At 35.4% G+C, this 27,847-nt stretch overlaps 1 protein-coding gene across 6 annotated transcripts in view; it reads right to left on the reverse strand.

The window, feature by feature from the left end:
* The window catches only part of OSBPL8 (oxysterol binding protein like 8), a 163,285-nt gene that overhangs the window by 30,710 nt on the left and 104,728 nt on the right, over window positions 1-27,847 (reverse strand). For 5 of the 6 annotated variants that reach the window (XM_055396179.2, XM_055396181.2, XM_055396183.2 and 2 more), the window contains 7 exons: window positions 14,856-14,926; window positions 9,419-9,496; window positions 7,554-7,655; window positions 6,185-6,388; window positions 4,731-4,815; window positions 3,037-3,208; window positions 186-423 (listed from right to left, as the gene is read on the reverse strand). In XM_055396179.2, coding sequence (XP_055252154.1) covers window positions 186-423; window positions 3,037-3,208; window positions 4,731-4,815; window positions 6,185-6,388; window positions 7,554-7,655; window positions 9,419-9,496; window positions 14,856-14,926 — 950 coding nt within the window. Of the gene's footprint in view, window positions 1-185; window positions 424-3,036; window positions 3,209-4,730; window positions 4,816-6,184; window positions 6,389-7,553; window positions 7,656-9,418; window positions 9,497-14,855; window positions 14,927-23,015; window positions 23,176-27,847 lie in introns of those variants that run through there. The other variant, XM_088836810.1, reaches the window with a different exon arrangement.

Genomic DNA, 27,847 nt, shown 5'->3' on the forward strand with positions numbered 1-27,847 from the left:
TTATTTCAAAAGAAAACCTGAAGAAAATATAAACTTTCAATTCAATATACTACATTGGCACTTGTATGAGTATATATGAATACTATTCTCTTTTAGGAACATAAGCAATAGGTCATACAAATATCTTCAATTTCATCTGTTAAGTTCACAGAAAATAAAAATCTTTGAAAATCACAAACTGTTACCTCTCCAAGTTCTTCGTGGCTCTGTTCAGTGTAGGTGGTCTCTTTCAAAGGCTCAATAGGCTCAGGCTCAATATATGAGTCATCTTGCCTTTCTGATGTGTCTGTGTCACTTTCTTCACTTTTCCCCATCACCTCATTGTCAGACTCATCATGCTCTTGATCATTTTCTTTATCAGATTTATCAGAATACATATCTTGGTCCTTAAAATGCTGCCGTTCAATTTCACTATCATTTAACCTTAAGGGAAAGAATTATTAGCAGGAAGGATAAAGGAGGTTAAGAATATTTAATTTATAAGTAAGAATGATATGTAACACTTACTGAGAATTTACTATGTGCTGGACACCATTCTAAGTGTTTTACATATATAGTTTAACTCATTTACTTGTAAAAATGCCCTATGAGGTAAGTAAAATGATTATTCTCACTTCACAGATAAATGGGGGCACAGAGAAACTAAAACATGGAAAATATTAAAAGACGACACTCTGAGCTCTTTGCTTCTCTATTCTTTAGTCTAAATTTTTCAAAACAAAAATTTTAGACTATTTCTTGCTGGAATTTTTTCTTAGTTTTACAAACATCACTTGAATGTTTGAATCAATGTATCACTTCTGGTCTAAAGAAAAACTTCAGCTCAAGACCACCAGATTCTCAAGTGAACACAAATGAATTATGACCTTCTACCTGTAAAGGTCTCCAAATTCACTCATAATAATTCCAAAAATAAAGGAGAAAACATATGAGGCAATTATGTTGATTTAATACTTGACTGAGACGTTTAACCTTGGGAAAAAATCCAGGAAGAATTACAAAAGGAAATTTCAGTTTAAGGAAATGAACTTTCAGCCTAAAATTGCTAAGCTGCTATACCCAACCTTATTCTTACTTACATGATTAGGGTTGCTAATCTGCATAAAAATGAAATAATTAAACAACTCATTTCCAGAATCAAATTTTTTTTAGAAATTTCTTATTTGAGAAAGTACCTGTGAGTTTCATTTGGTATAAAAATTTTATAAAGCTCTTTACAAATGAATACATGGTGCCATTATATATAACTGATACTTTAATAATGCTGAGATAAGTAACAGACCCTAGAAGCTCCATTTGATTATTATTTTAGTGTATATTTTTAAAAAATCTTCCTACATTTAGATTTTAATCAGAGAACTCCTAATACAAATTCATTTTTTTTAGAATACTTGCTATTTCCTTTCTTATCCTTTACAATCACATATTTTTAAAAAACATTAAGTCTAAAATTTCTGTCTTTGCTTTCTTACCATTTAGTCTCTCCTTTACCCCTCACAGTGTGGTTTTTATTTTATTTTGTTTTATCCTCTGTTCCCCTTTGGCAAGCTATCCAGTTTCAAGACTTCATCATCACTTCTATTTGATGATTTCCCATGCTTGCTTTTAAATGCTTGGCTGACCATCTATATATGTCCAGAAATCACTGCTTCTTCAACATGTCCAACATTTATATTATCCAATTACATACAAAAAAAAGAGGCTCAAAATTTTTAATGAATACATATGTGAAGCAGATGAATTTTTAAGATCCCCACATAAGCGTATTTAAGGATTACCTGTTATTCAATAAGACCAGGGAAGAGGCCCCCACAAAATCTCACTCCTGTATCAGTTGCATCTCCCTCCCCCCGCACCCTATCTCATTCAGGCCCTTGTACTAGGATACAATAAAGCTATGCTGCTCAGTCACTTCAGCTGTGTCTGGCTCTTTGTGACCCCGTGGACTGTAGCCCGCCAGGCTCCTCTATCCATGGGATTCTACAGGCAAGAACACTGGAGTGGGTTGCCATTTCCTTTTCCAAAAATAAAGCTATAGGTTACATTAATAGATGTACAAAGAAAGCATGTAAAAGATCAGGTAATGGTAGTTTTAAAAGAGAGTAAAAAAAAATAGTCAAAAGAAAATGAAGAAAAAAATTCAGTTCTGGTTACAGGGAGGAGAGGAGAGAAGCGGCGTAACCTTGAGGAGAATAACCTCAACACCGATATGATAAGTGACTACAGAGAAGCCGAGGGTTGGGGTCAGGGAGGAAAAGGGGAGGTCTATTTCTCTTGCAAAGCAACAGAAGAGATCTGAACCACTACAAATCTCTGAACCTCTTCTTTCCTAGGAGAAAATTTTTTTTACTATTAACTACAACAAATGCTTCAGGGGAAAATAGACAAAAATACGATACAATTCAAGCTTGAAATTACCATATAATATAAGAATTCCGCAAATACCAGGTGGAATAAGCCAAGTCCCATTTAAAACAAAACAAAAAAACCCAATGTTATAGAACAGCAACAGAAGGATGAATGACATCTTTTTTATGAGGCAAGAAAGGCTTCATATATAATATTTGAGATTGAGATTGGCCTTGAAGAAAACACAGGAGTATGATAGAAAAAAGCAAGGAGGACTAGAAATCGTTCTTAATGGAGGGAACACCAGACACAAAGACAAGATTGTAGTATTGCTGTATTTAGGGAAGAACAAGTAATTCACATTAGCTGGAATCAAGAACTTTCTACACCTCATCATAGCAACTAAACAAATTTTAAACCAGGCCATAGGGGTTTAGTGGAGTAGGAAATGGTAACCAACTCCAGTGTTCTTGCCTGGAAAATTCCAGGGACAGAGGAGCCTGGCGGGTTGCGGTCCACAGGGTTGCAAAGGGTCAGACATGACTGAGTGACTGAGCAAGCACACAAAGGGGTTTGAAGCAGACAAGTTTCAGTCCTGAATTTAATGCAAAACTTCTCGGCCTGCCAACTCACCTAGGGAACAACACAGTCTTGAAAATAATCGTATTAGTGGCAATATCTACTTACTGGAAATTGTCACCACTGTGGAGATTGTTGGCACGTAATAAGCCATACAAAGTCACGTGTGTGCTCTCTGATGAGATGCTCAGGTCATGTTCTTTTCCTTCCCTGATCATTGTACGTTTAAGAAGACCAGAACATTTCAAAGCCAACTCCAAAGCATCCATCCAGCACCTTCCTAGAAGAACGTAGATTCAAAAGCAGTGTAACTCAAGGAACTAGAAAAACTAGCATCCAACATAATTTATCACAGTTAACTTTTGAACATATTCTTTCAGAAACATGCACTGTAAAAGCTAATTAGAACATAAAATCCTTCCAGGATTTCTTCAGTATAATAAATGCTTCTTGCATTCTAAATATCTAGAAACCACTGGTAAATAAATAGCATTAATGCACATTAGGAAACACACTTAATCTAAAATAAGTGTACTTAATTTTCAAAAGCTTCTAATGTTAACACATAGCATAATTTGAAGGTACCAAAAAGGTACATAAAATATACCTAAGAATTATGTTTCTACTAGGAAACAAACTAAAATAATATTTTGTTGTTGATAAGACATCTATCCCAGGTTTAACACCTCAATTTTAAGTCAGAAAAATGCCCGTACAAATAATGTTATTGTCATATTAGTCAGGAGAAAGAGTAACAATTTAATTTTTTAATGTGTGGTTGACTATATATACATTTTTAAATTTTATTTTATATTGGACTTACAATGTTGTGTTTCCGGTGTACAACAAAGTGATTCAGCTGTACATATACAAATATTTATTCTTTTTCAAAACCTTTTCTCATTTAGGCTGTTATAGAATGCTGAGCAGAGTTCCCTGTGCTATTCAGTAGGTCCCTGTTTGTTATCCTTTTCAAATACAGGAGGGTGTACATGTTGATCCCAAACTCCCAATTAGGTCCTCCTCTCTTACTATTTTTGAAATGAAAATTCAGAACAGTATTAGCAGAAAAAAATGTTAATTGCTCTGAGAAGTCATATGTATTTGTTTCAAGATATGTTAAAAAATCAGCCAAATAAATAATTTTCATAATGAAAATGCATGCATATGATATTTTAATTAAAAAAATAATTATCTAGTGAAAGGAAACTTTAGAACTAAGGTTACATGACTCCCTAAGCTAAGATGGTCTAAACCATAAAACATAAAAGTTAGGGGGAAAAAATCCATTACCAGTTATTAAGGTTGTAAAGATACCTTGCTTTCATATAAGTTATATCCTCCCTATGTCTGTCTCAGGAAGTAAATATTAAGTAATAAAGTACATAAGAGAAGCTTGCATTTGAATGTCTTATGTCAAGAAAAATAATGCACATGGTGTCTCATGTTAATATTTAATGATAAAAGATAAATAGCATTAAATGTACTTCTAAAATGACAAAACAATGAATTACCACAGAGAACACTAACCAAGTCAAAAGAGTGTTGATATGTCATGAACGATGAAGCGGAAACTCCAGGCTGCTAATTTATCACTCAATTATACAATGCTTCCTTTCTATCAGATTTCGCTGTTTGTCAACCAAGTTGATATAAATATTTAGTGTTCTAAATAATTTATGATTATAATACCTTTACTGAAATTCCATACTAAAGACAAATTTCCCAAAGGAAAACACAGTCATATATGAAATAAACCCTTAAAAATGAGGATCGAAATCCAACCCATTATTTCTATTTACCATCTGACTCTGAAGTGGCTCGGATGATCAGATAACTGCTAGGTAAGGGCTGAGTTATGGATCCAACTGCTTCACCTTTTGGACCCTTAAAAAGCAAAATAACAAAATAAATGGTGTAGAGTATTATGAGATCTCAACTTTGTATTATTCATTATTACCTGTAATAAACTAAGTAAGGCATGGATTATAATTTTTAAAAGCAAGCAAGGGTTAATTTCATGCTTCTTGAGAGCAAATGTCAAGTAGTCAGGAAAGCTTTCCTCTTCCACCAAACTTAACTTCCTTACCAGAAAACTGAATTTATAGTTAACACTTAATATTACCTCTGCAGATGGTTTACATATTTTTAAAAAGCCTAAAATTTAACATACTAGACCAAATTTTAATTTAATGGAGAATTTCCACACTACAAAAACTACTAGCTAAGAAATACTAAATTTCTGGAAGCCTAAAGAAACAGCTGGAAATATACGAAAGAGAGAAATGAACTTTTACTAGGTCTAGGGAAAAATAATTTTTTAAGTTGTCAGATCAAAGAATAAAACAGATTTTAAGAAACATATACATCAGGAAGTAAGGAAGAACATTCAAAATGAAAAAAAGTAGAAACAAATCAACATGATTTCAACAAGTCCTACCGTATCCCCTGGGTGTTTTGAAATGGCTCTATAATTTATGGTCCAGTTCCTAGAACCACTATAGAGTAGGAACATGAGTCAAAGTGCTTGGGTTTCAATCTAGTATGACTCCATACGAGAAAAATTACTTAAGTAACTTCTTTAGGCCTCAATCTCTTTATCTGGGTAATAGGAGAAATTTGTATCCTCCTTACAGGTAGGAGAATTTTAAAAAAAGATTCCATATAGTATGCTGAAAAGAGTCCCTGACACAAAGTAGAAATTTACAAACATTATTCTGTTCCTATTCATAGGAGTGACCACAGTCATGCTTTTTAGTTATAAAAGCATTAGAGCTCCATCTTCCAAGAAGGCTGCCTCTCAAGAGTAAATAAGACCACTTCTGTTTACAGGCTTCCAGTCACAAGTTTACATCACTGCAGGAAAGACCACCAAAAGAAAAGGCAGCTTCTATTCTAGGGAGTCGGACAAATTGATCAAGAGAAGAACAGTCACAGTAAACCAGATACAATATTACAAAGCAAAGCGAGTAATTGCAAACTAAAAAAATAGTACAAACAATCCCCACAGACAAGAGATAAATTTGGGAAACATCTTCTGGAGAAATGTTTAAGCTCGATCTTAAAGGTAAAATAAACTAAGCACCGTGGTGCACATTTCACTGTGGGTAGAGACAGAAGGAGAACAATGTGACTGAAGGCAGAAACGGTTCCAGCCGAGGACAGCAACCGCCAGTCAATCACTCACTGATTTAGCTCAGCTCTACTTACAGACTGTCATCTTTACTTTCTGCCCGTGTAACAAGTGCTTACTTACCTTCACTGCCCAGATAGACTGCTCCAAAGGATGGAAAAGTTTAAAACAAAAGCCATCCTTTTTTGATGGACGTTCAATGATCTCACAGGCATTCAGAAGGACTGTTCCTACCCACTGACCATTTTTCTGGGTTTTATAGATCAGCAGCACACCGGGTTTCAACACACACCACAATTTGGTCCAGCTCTTTAGGGTACCACGAATCTACAAAAATAAGTTTATTTTAAGAAATAAAGGTCCGTTTTTCTACTTCACAAGATACTAAATGAATAGAGGCAAACAGTGTGTTTTAATCTAAAATTTTCAAAAAATGTACACTTTAAATTCACTAGATGTACATTTGTTAAGCTACTAATTATCCAGCACTACAAATAGATGTGAAAACAGCATGACTGCTACTTCTAAGGAACTTAAATTCTAGTGGGAGACTGCATCACATCAGCAGTTTCAAAATAATCCTAACCCTCCTGGCCAGGTCAGGGGCCACTGAAATATACTTTCCTAGTACCAAGATCTGGAGCTTAAAGACTTAGTAAGTGGAGCCAATAGAAGTCCAAAGGTGTTTTCAGAATAACCTGCAGGAAGACCTCAGTGTTACTTGAATTATCAAGGAAACTATCACTAGACTCCCACTTTAGTAAGAGAACTTCCATGACAGATCTCACAAAGATTTTAGTTTGAAGGCTGTACCTACCCTTGGGGAAAGAGAAAAGCTTTTCAGGGCTGGGGTGATTTTTAGGTGAAAGCCAGGTACCAAAATTTTCTGGGAGTCAGGGTCTTACAAGATCATTCTCAAAGTTAGCATTAGTCTAAAAAATTCCTACCAAATATCCTACAAATAATAGTGATACAGAGAACAGAGTGACTAGGATGACAGAAATGGAAATAAAAATAAGTAGAAAAACCAGAGGCTAAAAGAATAAGATATGGAAATAGCAATACGTATGTTTTTCGGAAAATTTAAGCTTTTCAAATGACAACTTTTACATTAACTTTGTCTCATATCTTCACCAAAATGCATATACACCAAGTCTACAATCATACTAAATGAGAATTTGAACAGCAAACAGAATATTTCTTCACTGCACATTGATTAGACTATGTCCTGTCACATATATCAAAAAGCTTTTTTAAAAGCACTGCTATCCATATTTGATGTTACTGTCAAGAGAGCCAACATTAAGGTTCCTTCTCTCCATTAAGATTGGAACACAGATCTTCTGGGATACAATTAATGGCTTCTTCCTCAGTGAAAAAAAATCATCCTAGAGTTGTTTTTCTCGCAGGCTTTTAGGCAGGTGCACTCTGGGCTTTCCTATGCCAGTTGGTAAATATCCAGCAGTTTGAATTCAAGACAATACAAACTGACCTTCAACCAATCAGCCATAACAATAACAGAAGGGTCTGTGATCGTACTGAGTAACTCCTTTGTGGCTCTTTTCTTCTCTTCTCGATAATTTTTCTTTTGTACCTATTTTACAGAAATAATAGAAAAATAAAAATTAACGTGCAACAGGCAATTTCTTGTCGATTTTTTTAACTTTATGGAATGCAAAAGTTTTACACTGTAAAATAAAAATTTAAACCTCTTTTAGAATTCTAGCATCTTAGGACAGAAGAGCTTTTTTTAAAAAAGAATTTTACCCTTTTAAAGTTACATAATACATGAATATGAACTCATGGTAAAAATTTCAAACAACAAAAGCTAAAAACCATTTTTAATATACCCTCTCCTATTCTGATCCCCAGAATTGATCACTGTTAACCTTCAGGAAAACACTATAACATTCAGGAAACACTACACACTCAGGTCTTTTCAAATGCATAGCTTTTGTGTTTGTTTTTGCTTTTTCTAACATAAAAAAAGGTTCTCCAATATTTCCTGGAGTATTTCAACTTTATTTCCATTCCTTGCCTACTTCATTCTTTTAACTGCTACAAAGGATTCTTACTATGAATAAAACAATAAGAGGTAACATTTACTGGACACCTTCTGTGTACCTGTCCCTACTGTAAGCACTTTACATGTATTACCGCATTTAATACTTACAATAACCTTGGGAAGTAGGACTATAATTATCCTTATTCCACAGATGGGAAAACTTGATACACAAAGAGTAAATTGCTCAGTATCACATAGCTAAGTAAGTCGTGGAAGTAGAATGCAAACAGAAGCAGACTGGCTCTAAAAGACATGTCTGATCCACCATGCTATACTGCTTCTATAATTTTTCTTAATATACTCTCTGACTGATGGTAATCTGCTCTGTTGTCAGTTTTTCATTCCATAAACAATGCTATAACTATTTAGGATTGGCAATCTTGCTCTCTTTCCTGACACTAATACATAAGATACAAATAATTAAGAAACCACAACAGTGAAATTAATACATTTGAATTATCTAAGTTTTACCCTTTGTAAGTCACTTTTGAGAATCTGGGAAAGCAGCAGTGGAGCAATTTTATTAATTATTACTTTGCGTTGCTTATGAATAGAAGAAGATAACCTATCAGTGACTTTTCTTAAAGTAAAACACAAAATTTTCCTAGTTGCGCTTAATGGAAAAGAGACTACATACACACAACAAAATTTTAATAATTATACAGTCAAAAAAATTTAGAGTTTGGTCTTTATTAATGTGCATAAGTGAATTACAGATTTAATATATGATTATAAATGTAAACACGTATGGGATCAGATATGGAAACGACGGGGAGTGGCAAAACAGACTGTACGGGAGTCAAGAATCAACCAGAAACATGCGCTCCTCAGGCTCCAGGGTCTGCGGCCATTCGGAAGGCAAGGCCAGTATTACCTACTTCTTAAGGGAAGCTAGAGACCTGGACTGTAATTGTTGGCTCCAATTTTTTAAACACTGTGTAGGCCAGACAAAATGTATCTAACTGTGGACCAAATTCAGCCCATGAGCTAGCAGTCAGTAAACTCTGCGTTCAAAGGGCAGAGAGCTTCCCATCAGGTGTTCCATAACACAGTGACGTGCTGGACTCAGGCACAACTGTGCAGAGACATTCTGTCCTCAGCCCCCACCCCAGCTGAGGGCAGGGTAGCGCTAGGACGGTCATCAGAAAGCCCCTTCAGCTGACTCCAGGGTGCCATGCAAACATTTGTTTTTCCTTTAGGAATACAAACACTTCTTTCTTTAAGTTAATAGCCTACCTGCAAAAACACAGGACAAGCGTAACATTAGTTATGAAATAACTGTGGAAACCAACCTTGAGAGATTCCTTTTTTGTAAGCTTGCTTGAAGCTGAACTGTCTTTCTCTGAGCCATTATAAAGTTTAGACTCAGACTGAAACCACACAGACATGAAGAAAAGAGAAATAATAATTAAAACTGTCACTTATTCTCCATATACATATGGCACATAAAACTCATGTTCAAATTATGTTCGTGACCTTCTTCCCATTCATTACTGTGATTTTAGGCAAATATCAATTTTCAAATACTGATTTTTCTTATACAGTATTTGGGTTTGAAAACTAATCCACATTAAAGCGACAGAAACACAAAAATAAAAACGAATCAGCATACAATGTAAGGTTAAACAAGATCATTTGAAAATCTCTACATTCTGTTTTTCAGAGTACTTCTAAAGAATATAATTATTTTATACAAAATAATTTTTAGGACAAACGTATCCAAAGCAGTGTAATTTTTTAGACTGAAATATTTTAAAAACCAAAAAACTAGCAAATTGCTGGAAACCCTGCCCTGTTACTACTCCTTCTCCAAAGGGAGTAGATACAAACATCTTCAGAAACTAGTACTGAAGTACCCTAATTCGTAGAGTGTTTAAAAACATGCCCAGCACTTTTTTCCAACTATCCAGTGCCTCGAAAAATAAATATTAATGCCTCAAACTTCTTTCCTGATTTTGCTTATACTTGATATTTCAATTTGATCCTTATAAGAATCTTGAAAAACAGACATAACAAGTGGTTTTATCTCCATTTTACAAATCATGAAAGGGAGGCTCATGGACATTGATTTTCTAGATAATCAATCAATAGCGGGCATCAGAACGTAGTGCTCTTAACCCAGTCCTCTTTTAAGGAGACTATTTTCTTCCACCAGTAGAAGAATATAAAACTAAAAGCTGCTTCTATAAATACTGAAACAATAAAATTGAACATATTCCTTCACTGTCCTATGAATTTCATTTTTACCTATTGTTAGACATGGGAGAAGGTACTTCAAGCTCACAGCATTACTCCTAGGGCCAAGAGAAGTATATGGGAGTTGATTTAAATGGTAGCTTTCACAATGGCCAGAACTGCATGATGTCATTAGATGTGATCAAGGAGGAAGAACATTGGGAAATAAACTCCCTCACTCAATTTTAAGATCCATGAACACAGGGACCATGCTTATTCAACAACTGCAGCCAGATATCACCTGGGGTAATTTGGGCTTTGCAGGGGGCGTGAGTGATAAGAACCCACTTGCTAATGCAGGAGACTTAAGAGACCTGGGTTTGATCCCTGGGTCAGGAAGAACCCCTGGAGAAGGGCATGGCAACCCACTCCAGTAATCTTGTCTGGAGGATCCTAAGGACAGAGGAGCCTGGCAGGCTATGGGCCATAAGGTCCCAAAGAGTTGGACATGACTGAAGTAACTCAGTAAAGAAAGGGCTCAGTGAATACTTTCAGAATTATTAAAATGAAACTAGCGTGTGCAGTTCATCTCTCTTAAAAATGCCTCTGCTATTTAGTACAAAATATGAATTATTATGCTGATGGTAAAATAAGTGGCTGAACTGGAAGGGAACTGCAAACTACACTCAATGTAGAAGGTGGGGATTAACCTAATTAAGTTTTTGTTAAAGTTACTCCTTTGAGAACTGTACTTGAAACATCACACGGCTTACTTCCATGATGACAAGATATACTGTGATATCAAACCCATTTCACAAAAGTCATCAAGCCAAACAGGTCTCCGTCCTCTCCTTGCTGCTGGAAACTCACAGATGACACAGCTACTGTCAGAGGAATAGAATAGTTTCCATTTCCCACAGCTTAGGAAAATATATATTATAATATACGTTTTAGATATTATTAAGTAAAGAATTTCCATTGTATTAACTCAAAAGTTAGTGAAAATGAACAGTCATTTGACTCTTTACCAATACTATAATAAATACTTTACGTGTTCTGCCTCTTTTAATCCTCAAAGCCACCTTATGAGACAGTATGAGTTTCTTCTTCTGCTAATTAGGAAACTAAGACTAGCAGATTAAATAACTTTCCAAAGTCACAGAGCCATAAATAGGTGATCTGGGATCTGTGCTCTGGTGTGCCTAATTCTCAAGTCTCGTGCTCTCAGTACATTTATTGCTCACTTTTTTACAGCTATTCATACAGAATCTTGGACTCAAATTTAAGACTTATCTTTATGAACAACAGGAAACCTATTTCCCTAGACATGACAACATTGGCTTGGAGGTTCCTAAATGACTCTGGCATCTAAGGGACCAGCAGGCCAAACAACTAGAACAAGAGCTCGCTGAATCACAGCATACATACCACGAGAAACCCTGCCATACGATGCGGCTAGTTTTGGGGAAAGAAAAGAAATCCAGCGACCAAGTCCTATATTCTTTTTAACATAATACTAAGTCTCATGAATCAACAAGTTACCTTTTAAATACCAAGAATCATAAACTTTTTATTGGAAATATTTTATTAAACTAAGTTTCCTTCTTTGATAACCTTACTGACCACAGTCTTAATGATGACACCTATGGGCTGTTTGACTATGGGAAAATATTCTCTTCTAGCCTTAATTGCCTTATTTATAAAATAAGGATATTCCTACTAACTCACAGCGCTGCTTTGGGTAATGAGGCAGTGTGCATGATGTGTTTAACACAGTACTTGATATATATTGTGTTTCAGATTTGTGACTATCTCCTAGATTGCAAGTGTTGGCAAAAATATAATCTTCAGATAAATGGAACACTAACATAACTAGAATACGTTCGACTTGCTTTGAAAACTAAAATACTGTAGACATAAGGAATAACAGCAATAATGTTACTATGATTCTATCAGATATTTTGATTTGGAAAGGTTTTTTTTTTTTTCAATGTCCAAGTAAACATATTTTTTACAGCAAGTGATAGATGGCTTAGCAAACCCACAGGCAAGGAGACTGACGACTGGAGAATCAAGTCAAGAGATCTCAGCTCAGAAACTCCGTATCCTTGTAATAGGATTCCTTTTATCCCACTAAAAATATTATTCATGCTGGCAATTCCTCTCATTGAGATAGACTATTAAAATTTATTTTAAAATGCTAAAAGGAAGATGGGATGATCTGATTAACTGCCTTCTTCAATTCACTCATTTACAGGATGCATAAGAAACAGGAACTGCTTTTATTTCTAAAATGGTGGGGGCTGAGGTAAAGAAGGGTTGTGCCTATTGGTCTCAATTATGTATTTTTAAGAAATAACACTTAACTGCAAATTCAATGACCTAAATGACAGTATTGATACTTTTTGTATCAAATTCATAAAAGTATAAGGTTTAAATTATTTAATGGCCTCAGTTATACAGATCAATCACAGAAGGAATAACAAGATTTTGTTTTCCGAAGTTACTTAGGTAAGAACAAAATCTTCATAATTCCATGAGAATAAGGCTTGATATAAATGCACAGATTTTAGGATTCTTCTGAAAAGTAATACAATAGAATATATGTTAAACTATTCAAGGACAAGCTGGTGACTGTATCTGTTAAACTAACAGAATAAACTGAGATTAAGAATCAATAAGATTCAGCTCTTGGAAAATAACAGAACGAGTACAATTTTACTTACACTAAATAGTTACCACACCAAGAAGCCCATTCATTCACTGTAGTTCTTTATTCAAAGGAAGAAGAATGAGTTCTCAAACACCTATTATTAACCAGGTACTTTGTCAGGTACTTACAGCATCACAATCTGTGAGTTAGATTTTATCTCCTTTGTACTGAGAAGAAAACTGAAGCCACTGTGAATTCTTGCTCTAACACTTTGACCCTTGGAGAGCTATCTAACTTCTCTAAGCTTCATTCATAAAATGGGGCCAATAATACCTGTCTTCTAGCATTGTTAAGAGAGTTAAAATGACACTTAGCAAGCTCTTAATCAAACTAGTTATTAATATCATTGCAATTAGCATCTAAGAAGTCATAGGCAATATGAGAATCAAGATTCAAACTCACTTTTTTAACCTTAAAGGAGCAAGTGCTTGGTGTCCAGAACTTCCTGAATAAAAGAAATACTCTATATCTGAGTGGTTCAATATGGTAGCCACTAGCCACATATGGCGAGTGAGTTATTGAGATGTGGCTTGTGCAACTGAGGAACCAAATTTCTAATTTTACTTAAAGTTCATATACAATTCGGTGCTATTCTACTCGAGGTGCAGTCTCGTTTCCTTATTTTTCATTAATCCGCACTGCTTCCCTTTCCAGGCTCCCTCTCCTCCCAACCCTTTCTGCCCCTCCCCCATTCTCCTATGGGGGCTGCGGTGGGTAGGTCTGGAGTTTAGGCTTCTGAGTAGGAATACCAATTTAACATACATTCACCAATGCTGGTATTAACCTGAAAATAGGTTTTTAAAATTCCATAAATTTCACTGCATTTCTAACCATGGCAGAACCAAGATAAACTATCTCCTTGTTAATTATGCATCTTATATAAAATGATGAAGGCACTTCTCATGTATTTCTCTTTGTATTTTATACATACAAAGTACGACACTAACTCTCACCTTATATACTTTTACCCATATTAAATAGAGGATGGACTTTTATGTAATGAAAAGTTAAGTGTGAATAAAATTTGTGTAAAAAACATCATGGAATCCTCCCACTCAACCACTCTCAAGAATAGAACAAAAAATGTCCGATTTTACAAGCAAAGCCTTTTCTAAGAATAGCAGAGAATTCACTAGCTTAAGAAATAGATTTTCTTACAGTCACAGAAGTTTGATTCCATAAACATAAAAGCTTTTTCTGCTACTAAACCTGACCAGAAATAAGTCAAAAGTCAAATCCATTGACAAATTATAGAAAATCTAGTGAATTACAAACCCATAGGAAAGCCTATGCATCATCCAGTACTTCTCAAATTTGAATAGTACTCTTCAAATTCTCAACAGACCTAAGAATATATACAAGTACCCAATTTGAAAATTACTAATTTAGGGAATGCTGTCTTATCCTAAGAAACTGTCTTTCAGTTGCATGCTGCTATAGCAAAAGATATTTGGTCTTTAACTGTTAAAAAATGTACATGTTTTTGATAGTCATTTGAATGAACCCAAAACACTAGAAAACACCCAAAAACTAAAAAAAAAGAACTGACTCTGTGTCCAGATGGAAGCCTCAGACTGAAGTCTGAGATGTGCTGCTGCAGCAGACATACCAGAACAGTGTCACTCAGGAGAGAACCCTGGTTATCATCGGCTGTATTTCCAAATAACCAATGCACCTAAACCAGCCCAAGGGGAGTGTTCCTTTTCTCATAGATACTACCTGGTTTAGATATACCAATATAAACACATCCCGTAAAAACCTGGTAAGAGTTTGGTGTTAGTTCACTCATCTTAAATATCAGAAAAATATTATGATCATATATTTGAGGACAATATGCTTACCTTGCTCTTTGACATAGAAAGTGAAGATTCATCTTTATTTTGAGGAATGTCTTCCTTTCCTCTTTCAAAGCCTTTAAAAACATAGTCATTATTTCAATATTACCAAATTTGAACATACACAGGCAATAAAAAGCAAATATACATAAGTTATTTAATTTCAAATACACATTATACAATATTTGATGTATATCAGTGCAAGAAGCCTAGATTCAACATACAGTTTTAAACTATTATAGTTTAAAGACTACTAAGGGGTCATCTCTAGTAATTCTTTAGAATAAATCAAGGCTTACAGAGGCACCGGTGTCTTTCCCTGAACCCATCAACATAAGATAAATACTTCTTTTCTCTGCTTACTTACGTGGAATGAATTCAATACTCACAGAATGTTTATTTCAGTTAGTTGTTTTCTAACAAAGAACCAACCCAACATACTTTTCATATCCCTTGTCAAACTGGAAAACAACTCCAGAATTGGTGATAAAAGAAGACTAGGGAAATGAATCTGAATTGAGGGACAGACTTTTAAAAAAATCTAATAATGTGCTTACTGTGAGAATTAAATGAGGATGCATAGCAAGCAATTAGCATAGCATTTGCACACTGTATATATTCAATTAACATTGACCTTAATATTATTATTGACACTGACTACTGTTAAATAAATTTTAAAAGGATAAATATAAAATATGAGTGCATTCCAATCATGTAACATTAATACAGCACCATGGATATGTGTGAGTCACTGAGTGGTGTCCAACTTGTTGAGACCCCATGGACTACAGCCTGCCAGGCTCCTCATGGGATTCTCCAGGCAAGAATACTGAAGTGGGTTGCCATTCCCTTCTCCAGGGGACCTTCCCGACACAGGGATCGAACCCAGATCTCCTGCATTGCAGGCAGATTCCTTACCATCCTAGCCACCAGGGAAGCCAATATAGCACTATGCCAAAAGCAGTTAACAAGTTAGTGCTACATGGGTATAATCAGAGAAATGCTAATGCTGAGATCCGTGTGGCCGCAGTAAGAGGAGCAGTACCCATTTTAATGGCTCTTTCTACTTTTGTGGACAAGTGGCGTTAACTCTTCTCTACAACCATTTGTTCTGAGTCCAATAAAGCCTATATAAAAATTCATAGAGCAGCGCTTAAAAAGTTACCAGCAGTATCAGTGCTTGAAGCATTTAAAAATAATTTCTAACATATCAATGAGACCATTTATTCTGTATTTGATTCATATTAGCTAAAACAAATCCATTCTATTTTCTTAATTCAATGATTTTGCCAATTTGTTTTTTTGGTAATATGAAGAAGAAATCTTTGTTTCCTTTTCCATCTTTGGTAAGGAGCAAGATCAGGCAATTTTAAAACTGAGGAGAGGGAAAAAAAATCTTATTAAATCTAACATGGAATTTTAAATGAAACTTACCAGAATTTGAAACTTTAGTGTAAAGCAAATCAAAGTTACATAATTCAGCTTAAAATTTCTAAAAATATTTATTCAGAGTAATAAACATAGGCAATTCTCAACACTAATGAATTAACATTAATTATTTCAAAGATCTTCTAAATATATGTATAAAAGAACAAAGATTTTCTAAAAATATAATTATGAATGGAAAAAAGATGATGTCTTCCTTTATTTTCATAAGAAAAAGACTATTCAATTTCTCCAGTGTGGTTTTGGTTTCAGATAAATCTGTATCAATGCATTTATTTATTAGACTAATAAAATGGCTACTTCACAGTATCTATATTCACATATTATTTTAACAACAGAACAGGAAATTAAAACAAAGTTATAAATCTGAATAGACCTTTTAGGAATATGCAAATATGTCTTGCAGAAAGTTTCGAACATGGGAAAAGGACACACAAAAACAAGACTAAAAAAGATCCCCAAAAAACAAGGATAGGTCACTCATAAACCTAGGTTGAATATTATCTGTCAGACCAATAAATGAATACCATTTTAAAAGATTTTCTATACCTCAAACTTGCAAATCATTATTTTAAAAGGTGGCCCCGATGACTTCCACATTATTTAAAATTATAGCAGATAAAGAAAAAGGCTAAGTCCGTCAAAAACTGAGTTTCAGCTAAGTGCAAATAAGCAGATGATTACCATAAAAGGTAATGACCATATGTATGTGCATATGCTAAGTTGCTTCAGTTATGTCCGACTCTTTACAACCCTATGGACTATACCCCAAAATGTACAAAAGCCTTAAAAAAGAAGGTACTGTCATACTGTACACTATGCTTTCAAGGGTAATTCCAAGGTAAGCAAAGCAAAGTGCATCATATGAAGGACTTTCTCTTTAGACTGGATAAACATGGCTCCCTAAAAATGTGCAAGATAATCTTTATCTTAAAAGGTCAGTCATGAAAGTACTGTATTTATTAGAAGCCAAAAAGGGCTCAGCCAAAATATTTCTTGAGAGTCTTATTTATTTTCCATGTGTGGGTATCTAAAATTACTTTAAAATCACTCCTTTATTTTTTTATTGTGACATTTAAAAATAAAATCCTGAAGCCTACGATACATTATTGACCATTATCAATAAAGTGCATGGATTTCCCCCCTGGCTCTGCAGTAAAGAATCCGCCTGCAATGCAGGAGACTTAAGAGATCCAGGTTCGATCCCTGGGTCGGGAAGATCCCCTGGAGGAAGGCATGGCAATCCACTCCAGTATTCTTGCCTGGAGAACCCCATGAATAGAGGGTGCTGGTGGGCTAGAGTCCACAGGGTCACAAAGAGTCGGACACGACTGAAGTGACTGAGCATAGCACACAGCACACAATACATTATTGACCATTATCAGTAAAATGCAGAACAGTTGCAGTTCATGACTTTTACCAAGTTTGCTCATTAGTGATATCAGGCAGTAAATTCTCTTCCTACTATCCTCCTCACTGCTACCACAAGAGAGAAACCTACATCCCCACCCAAATGGCTAAGATTACAAGGACTGCTGCTGCTACTGCTGCTAAGTCACTTCAGTCGTGTCCAACTCTGTGTGACCCCATAGACGGAAGCCCACCAGGCTCCCCCGTCCCTGGGATTGGACCATCCAAATACAGGTAAGACTATGGCACAACTGGAATTCTATTCACTACTGGTGGGAATGGCATAATCACTTTGGAAAGCTATTTGACAGTATCTACTAAAGTTGAAAGTACTCATATTCTAAAACACAGTAATTCTGATCCTAGATGCACCAAAGAGACGAGTCTATTACATGGTCATAAAAAGACAGGTACAAAACGTTCAAAGCAGTTTTATTCATAACAGCAAAATCCGGAGCCAATTCAAATGACTATTAATAGTAGAATAAATGAATACCTTATGCAATAGTCACACAATGGAATGATAAACATCAATGAAAAAGAACCAATCACCACTACACAAAACAACAAGCATAATACTGAGTGAAAAAAGCCACCTCTCGCCATCAAAAAAAAAAAAAAGCACATACCATATAATTCCATTTCTACAAAGGTCAGGAACTAGCAGGAGAAGGAAATGGCAACCCACTCCAGTACTCTTACCAGGAAAATACCATGGGCAGAGGAGCCTGACGGGCTACAGTCCACGGGGTCACAGGAGCCACGACTCAGCAGACTAAACAACTAGCAAACCTAACCTATGGTGGTAGAGGTTGGAGCAGTGGTTTACCCTTGTCGTAGGAGGAAACTGACTGGGGTGGGTTGGGGCCTGAGCAGATCTTCTGGGGATCTGGGGAGTGGTTACACATGTGGGTGTGTGCTCTGCTGTGCTTAGTTGTTCAGTCATATCCAACTCTTTGTGACCCCCTGCCAGATTCCTCTGGGGATTCTCCAGGCAAGAATACTGGAGTAGACACATAACTAAAAGTTTAAAAAGTTGTGCAAGTAACTATGTGTAGGTTATGCCTTAATAATTTTTTAAAAAAATTCAGATGTGCTCTACCAGGTCGCTTTGATCACGTCTGACTCTTTGCAGCCCCATGAACTGTAGCCCACCTGGCTCCTCTGTCCATCGAACCAGTGTCTCTTGTGTCTCCTGCAGGTGGGTTTCTCTCTACTAGCGCCACACTCTTTCCTTATCCTTCTAATTTATTAGACCGCTCTTGCTATGGCATCCTTGCTTACTTAGTCCTTTAACATATCCTGCTCTGGGCTGATTAATCCATCAACAATGATAATTATGAAGATAATTAATGTAATATTAATGAAAACAATAAGGCAACCAATATCCATTTGCAGGAACATCTGCAATTTTAAGATACTATGACAATTTACTCCAAATCTTTAACATCAAGCCCCCCCTCCACCAAGTATCAGGTATATTCTATATAATTGAAAAAAGTGAGGCTTACAGCAACTAAGTAATGTGACAAATGTCAATAGGTGACAGTATCAGCGCTCATTCAAACTTAGGTCTAACTTTAAAACTCATGGTGTTTCTAGAATGTCAGAGTGCTTCTCTAGATTCAAGGCCAGCGTCTTCTGGGAGACATGTTTAGACTGCATAAACACAGTTAGCTGTCTCCTGAGACACAGCACTTGGTACATTTGCACCACTCCATTTATCACAATATACTTCAATTATCTGTTTCCATGTTCATGTCCCGTACTTGACTGTGAGTTCCTGAAAAGAAGGGTCTCAATTCTTATTCATCCACTCAAATTTTGATAAACTGACCCAAAGACTAATAAAAATGGACTCTAATTTTACATGAAGTAGCTTTTTAAAATATGTGAAATACAGCACACCTTCAGAAACATATCTAAAACATAAAAACATAATTTAATGTATGCAATAACTATCTGCATAACCACCACTCAAATCAAGAATTACAGAACTGTCAGCATCCTGTGAGAACCACCCCTATGCCGCTCCACGCCATTCTTGACCCTATCTACTCTTCTTTCCCTCAGAAAGAACTACCTTGGCCTTCACGATTATTTACCAGCATGCCACAACTGGTATTTCATTTCTTTTCATTGCTGATTAGAATCCTATTGCATGACTCTATCACTATTTATCCATCTGCTTGTGTTGTTTCTAGTTTGTTCCTCTTGCAAATATAGGTGATACAAATATCGTTGGCAATGCATCCTAGTAGACATATATCCATGAGTATCTCTAAGGTTTAAACCAGAAGCAGAACTCCTAGGCCTGAGTATACGTGTGTCTTTAAGAACACCAAATTGTTTACCATCTGTTTATTTTCCCCCTAACAGTGTATGATAGTTCTCCTTTTCCCACATCCATGGTAACATCAATACTGACAAATTTTTTAATATTTTTGCCAATCTGTTGGGAGTGTCAATGGTAAATCAGTGAGGCTTTAGTGTGTTCCTGATCACTAATGATATTGAATACTATCTCATATATTAATTAACAATTTTTTCTTTGTGAAGAAACTCTTCAGTATATAAAAACAAACTGTACTTTTTCTTGATTTATATAGGAATTCATAATGTTTTCCAAATATTGGTTCTTTGCCAGTTATATTTATTACAAATATCTCCCCATTCTATGGCTTGTCTTTTAATTCTCTGCATGGTCTCTTTAGATGAATGTCTCTTAATTTGAACACTGTCAAATTTAGCAAACTCATTCTTTTAACAGTTAGTGCTTTTTGGTCTTAAGAAAGTCTTCCCTAAATCTGTGGGAAAATAGCATGAAGATATTTTCCAGTAATATAGTAGTAAAACTTTCTCCTACTAATTCAATGGAATATTATTTCTGAATAAATTAGTACACTGTCCCTAACTTCTTATTAACAGATGAAAAATGCTATCATCACTGATAAGATATAACTTTTTATATACCTCATTAAAAATTGGTTCAATAATGTTTAGATATAATAAAGCAAGTTTTATACTGCTTCAGTCTTGTTAAAATCAGATTACATACACAGTATCTGAAAATGTAGATTCAGCAAACATTTACAAATATAGAATTACTGCATTAACTAAAATGAACACAGCCAAGAATTAAGAAATTGTACAAGAAAAAAAATTCGGAGAAGTCAAAATATACTAAAAAGATCTAACTATATACTAAAGCTTCTTCAGAGTGTCTGTAAATTTCTTTGTTCAAAGTTTATTTCAATTTCCAGGTACATGGACAAAGGGTACCATTCTATTTTATAACTCATCATACAGAAAAAGGTCATACCAATTTGTTCCTTAAGGTAGAAGTGACCAAAAAAAAAAAAAAGGGCGGGTGGATTCTCCTAAGGAAAATGAAAACTAAAAAGAGTTGTGGTCAAAGCAGTAAAACAAAGCTATCTTTAAATATCACTAATGTATATCCTCTCTTTCTCTAATGATGTTAGATAAAAACAGTAAAATGTCCCAGAAAAAAATTATTTTTCACTTTTAACTTAAAAAAGTCACTTCTTTGAAGTACCTAATTCTATTCAACTATTCTACCTAGCTGATAAAACATATTAGAAAGAGCTTTTTATCATGGCTGGTTTTAATATTATTGTTAGTTGTATTAAGAAGAGTATGGAAGCATCTTTATGAATATGACCTTATCTATTTCAAGAATTAGAAAACAAAGCCAAACTTCTTTTCCACTAAAAGAAAGCTATCTGGATGACCTTCAATATTCTCTTGGACAAGAGAAACTCACAACTCTGTCTTAAATCAAATGAAGTAAAAACCAAACTTTTAAAACGTTTAAGTTTTCTATTGTTAAGTAAGGTCACCTGATTATTCTCTACATTAAGTAGACTCATAGCATGAAGGTCAGCAAACATGTGCCAGCAAGCTTGCTGGCTTAAAAAAAGAAAAACAAGGAGCCAAATACAGAAATGGAACTAAGTCACATTGAAAAAGCAAGTAAGTATTCAACAACATTAAAAAAAAAACTTGCTTGTTGTATTTTCAGAGTCACTTCTGAACAAAGAGAGTGAAACCTACGCCACTGTGAGAATACTAAGAAAGAAGCATGGCAGTAGCCACGCCACACTAAGAAGACTAACCACGGATTATCAGTGCTGCTTAAAGCTCATTTACTGAGGCCACAGTTCAGGACTATGGCTTCCAACACTTTTCAAAACGCTCTTAGAAAAGAAAATGAAGTCAGTGAATTTGTAACAATTTATTTAATTGTCCAAGTAACACTGTATCTCAAGAGAATGTATGTCCTACCTATCAGCAAGAGTATTCACAAAAAGCTAAGAAGAAAGGCTAGTGTGAAAAATGAAAATATAATTCGAATTTCCCAAAATGAGTGTCAGAAAAATATATAAACAATTAAAACAGGCACCAGTTTCAGTCAATATTTGTCATGAGGATTAAAAGAACATTTTTACTTTAAAAGAAAAATTTAATCTTAAAAGAGTAGATATGATTACGTAGCAGTTTAATATTCTGAAAAGAAAACAAAGATTGCTTATATCTTAACATCTATATCCAAATATTTGGATATTTAAATATATAAATATTTAATAAACACTTAAATATTTATATACAATAAATCTTTTTCAAACAATAAAAGATCAGTTAACAGCTACATCTCATTGACCAACTGTTTAATGTCTAAATCATAGCTGTCAAACGTCTAATTTCATTTAATAAATATTGCCCTAAAAACAACATTTTCTAAGCAAAAACTGATCACACATAAACACATTTAACAACATGAAGTAAGGCATTTAAAAAATTAAATTACACAGATAACTTCATGTTAGTCAGGACTTAATCTATTAAAGCATAAACTAAACATCAGTTTTCACAGTTACTATTTTGCTTGAGAATGGTCAAACAAATATTAATATTAAATATGTGGGTTTCACTTGCAGAAACCTCAGAACAATTGGTTTATTTATAGAATTTTATCCCAAATCTACAAAGGGCTTTATTTCTATCAAAGGGTTATAATATTTATTTCAATAATTAAAGTAAAAGCTCATGCTATAAGCACTCAAGATTCATACTTCAGTGAATTATTAGCTTTCAAGTTCAAGCATAAAGAGACTGTAAAAGAAAATATGGAAAGCCAAGCCATATAGTAGCAGTTACTAAAATCTAACCTTTCACTTTAGAATTGTTTTGCTTAAAAGAAAGCAGCTTTAAGACGTTAAGATGTCTAGTTTATTTTAATGAAAAGTCTATAAGAAATTAAGAAAAGAATGCAAGATTAAACAAACAAACCTGGCAAAGAAGGAGAAAGTTCATTGTATCCTCCAAATGAAGCGTTCCGGACAAGCTTTCGGCCATCAATTCGTGGAGGAAATAAAACAGGCGAAACCACAGTACAGGAAGAAAACCTACGTTGTTGTGAGCCGTCTTCTTTCATGGCTTAAAAGGCCTATGTAATGTATACGCTCACCCAGAAGGCTAATTAGACCAGGATGGCAATAACAGGCTTTTCTTCACATCCAAATATAGCGAACCCACCAGCACAAACAAAGGACACACACATTTAACAGCAAAGGAGAAGGACCAGAGAGCGTCAAATCAGCAATAAACAGATAGAGAAAGAGGCTGACAGGAAAGGCATTAAGCCATGCTGCGGAGTGTTTTAAAAGAAATGAGCTGAAAAACAAGAAAGGCTATTCCACTGTTCTACCTTTTTATCAAACCAGTAATGCCCTGCATCGAATTACTGCCTTAGTAAAACAAAAGCAAGATCAATACTTAGAGATTCAGGATGAAATAATAAACTCAGTTTTTCTTTTCTCAGAAAATGCAATCCTCTTCTCATACTCATTATGCTTTTATAGTATCTGTCACACTTCCCACGTCTTCCAACTCTTTCCTTCCCAGTTTTTGCTTACTTTAAAAATGGATATAACACTGTTTATCTTTCCTGAAGCTTCGAGATTTATATCTAATCTACTGCTTGCTTTAGCTATGATTAAGAGTTCATAAGGGAAGATATTCTTTCAAGTACATTTTTGATGGATCCCAATGGCTAACGCAGAGAATAAACACTTAAATTTTACCTCTAGTAGAGCTACATGTGTCATTAAGACAGTTCTAATGCAAACCACTAACAGAAAAGATTAAAAGGATACCACTAATAATGCTGTATGCTCCAATATGTTTCTCTGAAAGAGATGCTATAGTTCCTCTTCATTACATTTAAACTTTTCAAAACATATAAATCAACCAATAAATATTTTCCACTTAAAACTCTTATTTAAAAAATGCAACTTTATTATCACAGTAACAAATATAAATATCTTTTATTTTTCTGGGTTAAAACTAAGTGACTAGGATGATCCCATATCATTAAATCTAACAGAAAAGTACCTCTAGCCAAAATGATACACTACGTCATCTCTTTACACCTAATCTTTAAAATTCCAAGGAAGACTTTCCCAGTTATATTAAAAATCCATTTACTTTACTCTACACCTTAAGCTCCAATACTTTGGCCACCTCATGCAAAGAGCTGGCTCACTGGAAAAGAGTCTGATGCTGGGAAGGATTGGGGGCAGGAGGAGACGGGGACGACAGAGAATGAGATGGCTGGATGGCATCACCGACTCCATGGACATGAGTTTGAGTGAACTCCGGGAGTTGGTGATGGACAGGGAGGCCTGGCGTGCTGTGATTCATGGGGTCACAAAGAGTCGGACACGACTGAGTGACTGAACTGAACTGAACACCTTAACTAAAGTTAAAAAACTTTAAGCCAGTTATTTTCTTTATATACCCTAGACTGATTTTTCTAACCACAGTTCTTTCAACCTGGAAATACACCTTCTTAGACAACAACAACTCAGTTATAACTGACTTCGTGGTTCACTTTTATAGGCACTTCACTGTAAGACCTCCATTTCCTTCCTCACTTCAAGGCTGGTTTCTCCATTCATACATAACAGCATCCCACAAAATCTAAGACTACTTCTCTTCAAAAGAAAGGGCATGTAAACAAACTTCATTTCCTGTACATACTATTTCTTTGGCAAAGGCATTTTAAAATCGGTTAGTGATAAAAATGGTTTATGGTTGATACCTACAATTATAACAGGTTTTGGGTTTGGGAGTTTTTCCCCCACTTTTCTCCCTTGTCATGAAATATAAACTGCCATTTAATATAGGCATCAGAGAAATAATTATAAATAATTCACACAGTGGTGCCTACCTCTTAAAGCATAAAGAATATAACATCACAAAAGGCATTTATAGTGCAATGGTTAAACAGGATTTGAAATTTAAATTGCTTGGGTTCAAATCCTAGTTCTAACCTAGTTGGATACATTAGAGCCATTGACTTAATTTTTCTGTGTCTCTGTTTCCTCATCTATAAAATTTTAATAACATTATCTATATTACAGGACTGTTATAAGGATCAAATTGGATAATAGATGGAAAATCAAGAAAGGTTCCAGGTTAAAATGGTAGAATGAAGATGGTGACCTAAAAATGTATTCTCTCCTAAAATTCGACAAAATTTATAGGAATGGAGTATTTTTTTAAAAAAGCATACACAAGTGTGGGTATGTATTCCACAAGTATGCATCCAAGAGAGGACACATCAACACATAAACTTGCCCCTGGAAAGCATGAGATGAATTTGCAGTCACCTGTCCTACAGGTTCAAGAAAGTTGAGCCACACATAAGGGGTAAAAACTGAGGACCAACCCTACTGACAGCAAAAAATCCTTCTACAGATACTTAACAGCACCGCGATTAGGAATCAGACAAGCTACTGATATCAACAATACTGGAAACAGGACAAAAAAGTAGGTAATGTCTCCAAAACTAGAAGGAAAATGACTTCCAATTCAGAAGTACATATCCAGTCAAATTATCAATTACATCTTAGGGCAAAATAAAATATTTTTAGATATGCGGGGTCTTAAAATTTTACTTTCCATGCATGTTTTTAAAGAATTTACTAGAATAATCATTCTTATCTAGGGCTCTACAATAGAATTAAGCTTAATGAACTAAAACATCCACTCTTTAAAATAAATTAACTCTTTTCTCCCATGTATCTATTATGGCTCTTACCATGCACCATATTCTTGGGAGAATTGAGAAAATATTCACCTATATTATTTGTTATATGCCTTCCTCATTTCCCTCTCAGGAACTCCCTTGAGAAAGAATATAAAAGAATATATACTCTACCAAAAAGTGACAGCAACTCAAGGATACACATTAAAAGATGCTTGCTCGTTGGAAGAAAAGCTCTGACAAACCTAGACAGCATATTAAAAAGCAGAGGCATTACTTTGCCAACAAAGGCCAATCTAGTCAAAGCTATGATTTCTCTAGTAGTCATGCATGGATGTGAGAGTTGGACAAAAAAGAAAGCTGAGCGCCGAAGAATTGATGCTTTTCAACTGTGGTGTTGGATAAGACTCTTGAGAATCCCTTCGACTGCAAGATCAAACAAGTTAATCCTACAGGAAATCAGTCCTGAATGTTCATTGGAAGGACTGATGCGGAAGCTGAAGTTCCAGTACTTTGGCCAACTGATGCGAAGAACTGACTCATTGGAAAAGACCCTGATGCTGGGAAAGACTGAAGGCAGGAGGAGAAGGCGATGACAAAGGATGAGATGGTTGGATGGCATCACCGACTTGATGGACAGGAGTTTGAGCAAGCTCTGGGAGTTGGTGACGGACAGGGAAGCCTGGCGTGCTGCAGTCCATGGGGTCACAAAGAGTCGGACACGACTGAGCGACTGAACTGAACTGAGAATACAGGAAACAGGTTACTCAATATAAAGAGCTGTCATCATCAAAATGTCTCCTCCTATCACTGCGCTATCTCTTTTAGACCAGAGACAAATTCTGTGAGATTTACCGACATTCTTTTCTGACGTTGACATGTCCTGACAGTAAGCTGATGAGGTTTATTCTCTTTCCCTCATCCCCTGATGTACAGATAAACTGAGGAGATTTCGAATACATGGAAGTAGTTTCTTTTTTTTTAACTTTATTTTTTAAAGCAGTTTTAGGTTCACAGCAAAATTGAGAGGAAAGTACAGACATTTCCTGTACCGGTAAATGTATTTTGAAATTACCTAACACTAAAAAGAACTAATACCTCTGAATATATTATCTCTGGTCTAGGGGCTCTTTCCATATTAAAATGGCAGACATTTGGGCAGAGGCAAAAACCACAGCATGTACAGGACACAATGACGAAAACCATCTCAAAGAAGAAAAAATGCAAGAAGGCAAAGCAGTTGTCTGAGGAGGCTTTACAAATAGCTGAGGAAAGAGGAAGAGTGAACGGCACGGGAGAAAGTGAAAGACAGACCCAACTGAATGCAGAGTTGCAGAGAACAGCATGGAGAGATAAGAAGGCATTCTCCAATGAACAATGCAAAGCAATAGAGAAAAACAACAGAATGATAAAGATCTCTTCAAGAAAATTAGAGATGTCAAGGGACAATTTCATGCAAGGATGGCTACAATAAAAGACAGAAACTGTAAGGACCTAACAGAAGCAGAAGAGATTAAGAAGAGGAATACACAGAGGAACTACACGGAAGGTCTTAATGACCTGGATAACCACGATGGTGTGGTCACCCACGATGGTGTGGTCACTCACCTAGAGTTGAACATACTGGAGCATGAAGTCAGGCGGGCCTTAGGAAGCATTACTACAAACAAAGCTAATGGAGGCAATGAAATTCCAGATGAGCTTTCTAAAATCCTAAAAGATGATGCTGTTGAAGTGTTGCACTCAACATGTCAGCAAATTTGGAGAACTCACCAGTGGCCACAGGACTGGAAAAGGCCAGTTTTCATTTCAATCCCAAAGAAGAGCAATTTCAAAGAATGTTCAAACTACCTTACAATTGTGCTCATTTCACATGCTAGCAAGGTATGCTCAAAATCCTTCAAGCTAGGCTTCAGCAGTACAAGCTAGGTTTAGAAAGGCAGAGGACGCAGATATCAAAATGTCAACATGCACTGAATCATGGAGAAAGCAAGGGAATTCCAGAAAAACACCTACTACTGCTTCATTGACTAAGCTAAAGCCTTTGACTGTGTGGACCGCAACAAACTGT

Source organism: Moschus berezovskii, chromosome 6 (genome assembly GCF_049115385.1).
Source record: "Moschus berezovskii isolate FMDL1 chromosome 6, NW_MosBer_1.0, whole genome shotgun sequence".
Taxonomy (NCBI): Eukaryota; Metazoa; Chordata; class Mammalia; order Artiodactyla; family Moschidae; genus Moschus; species Moschus berezovskii.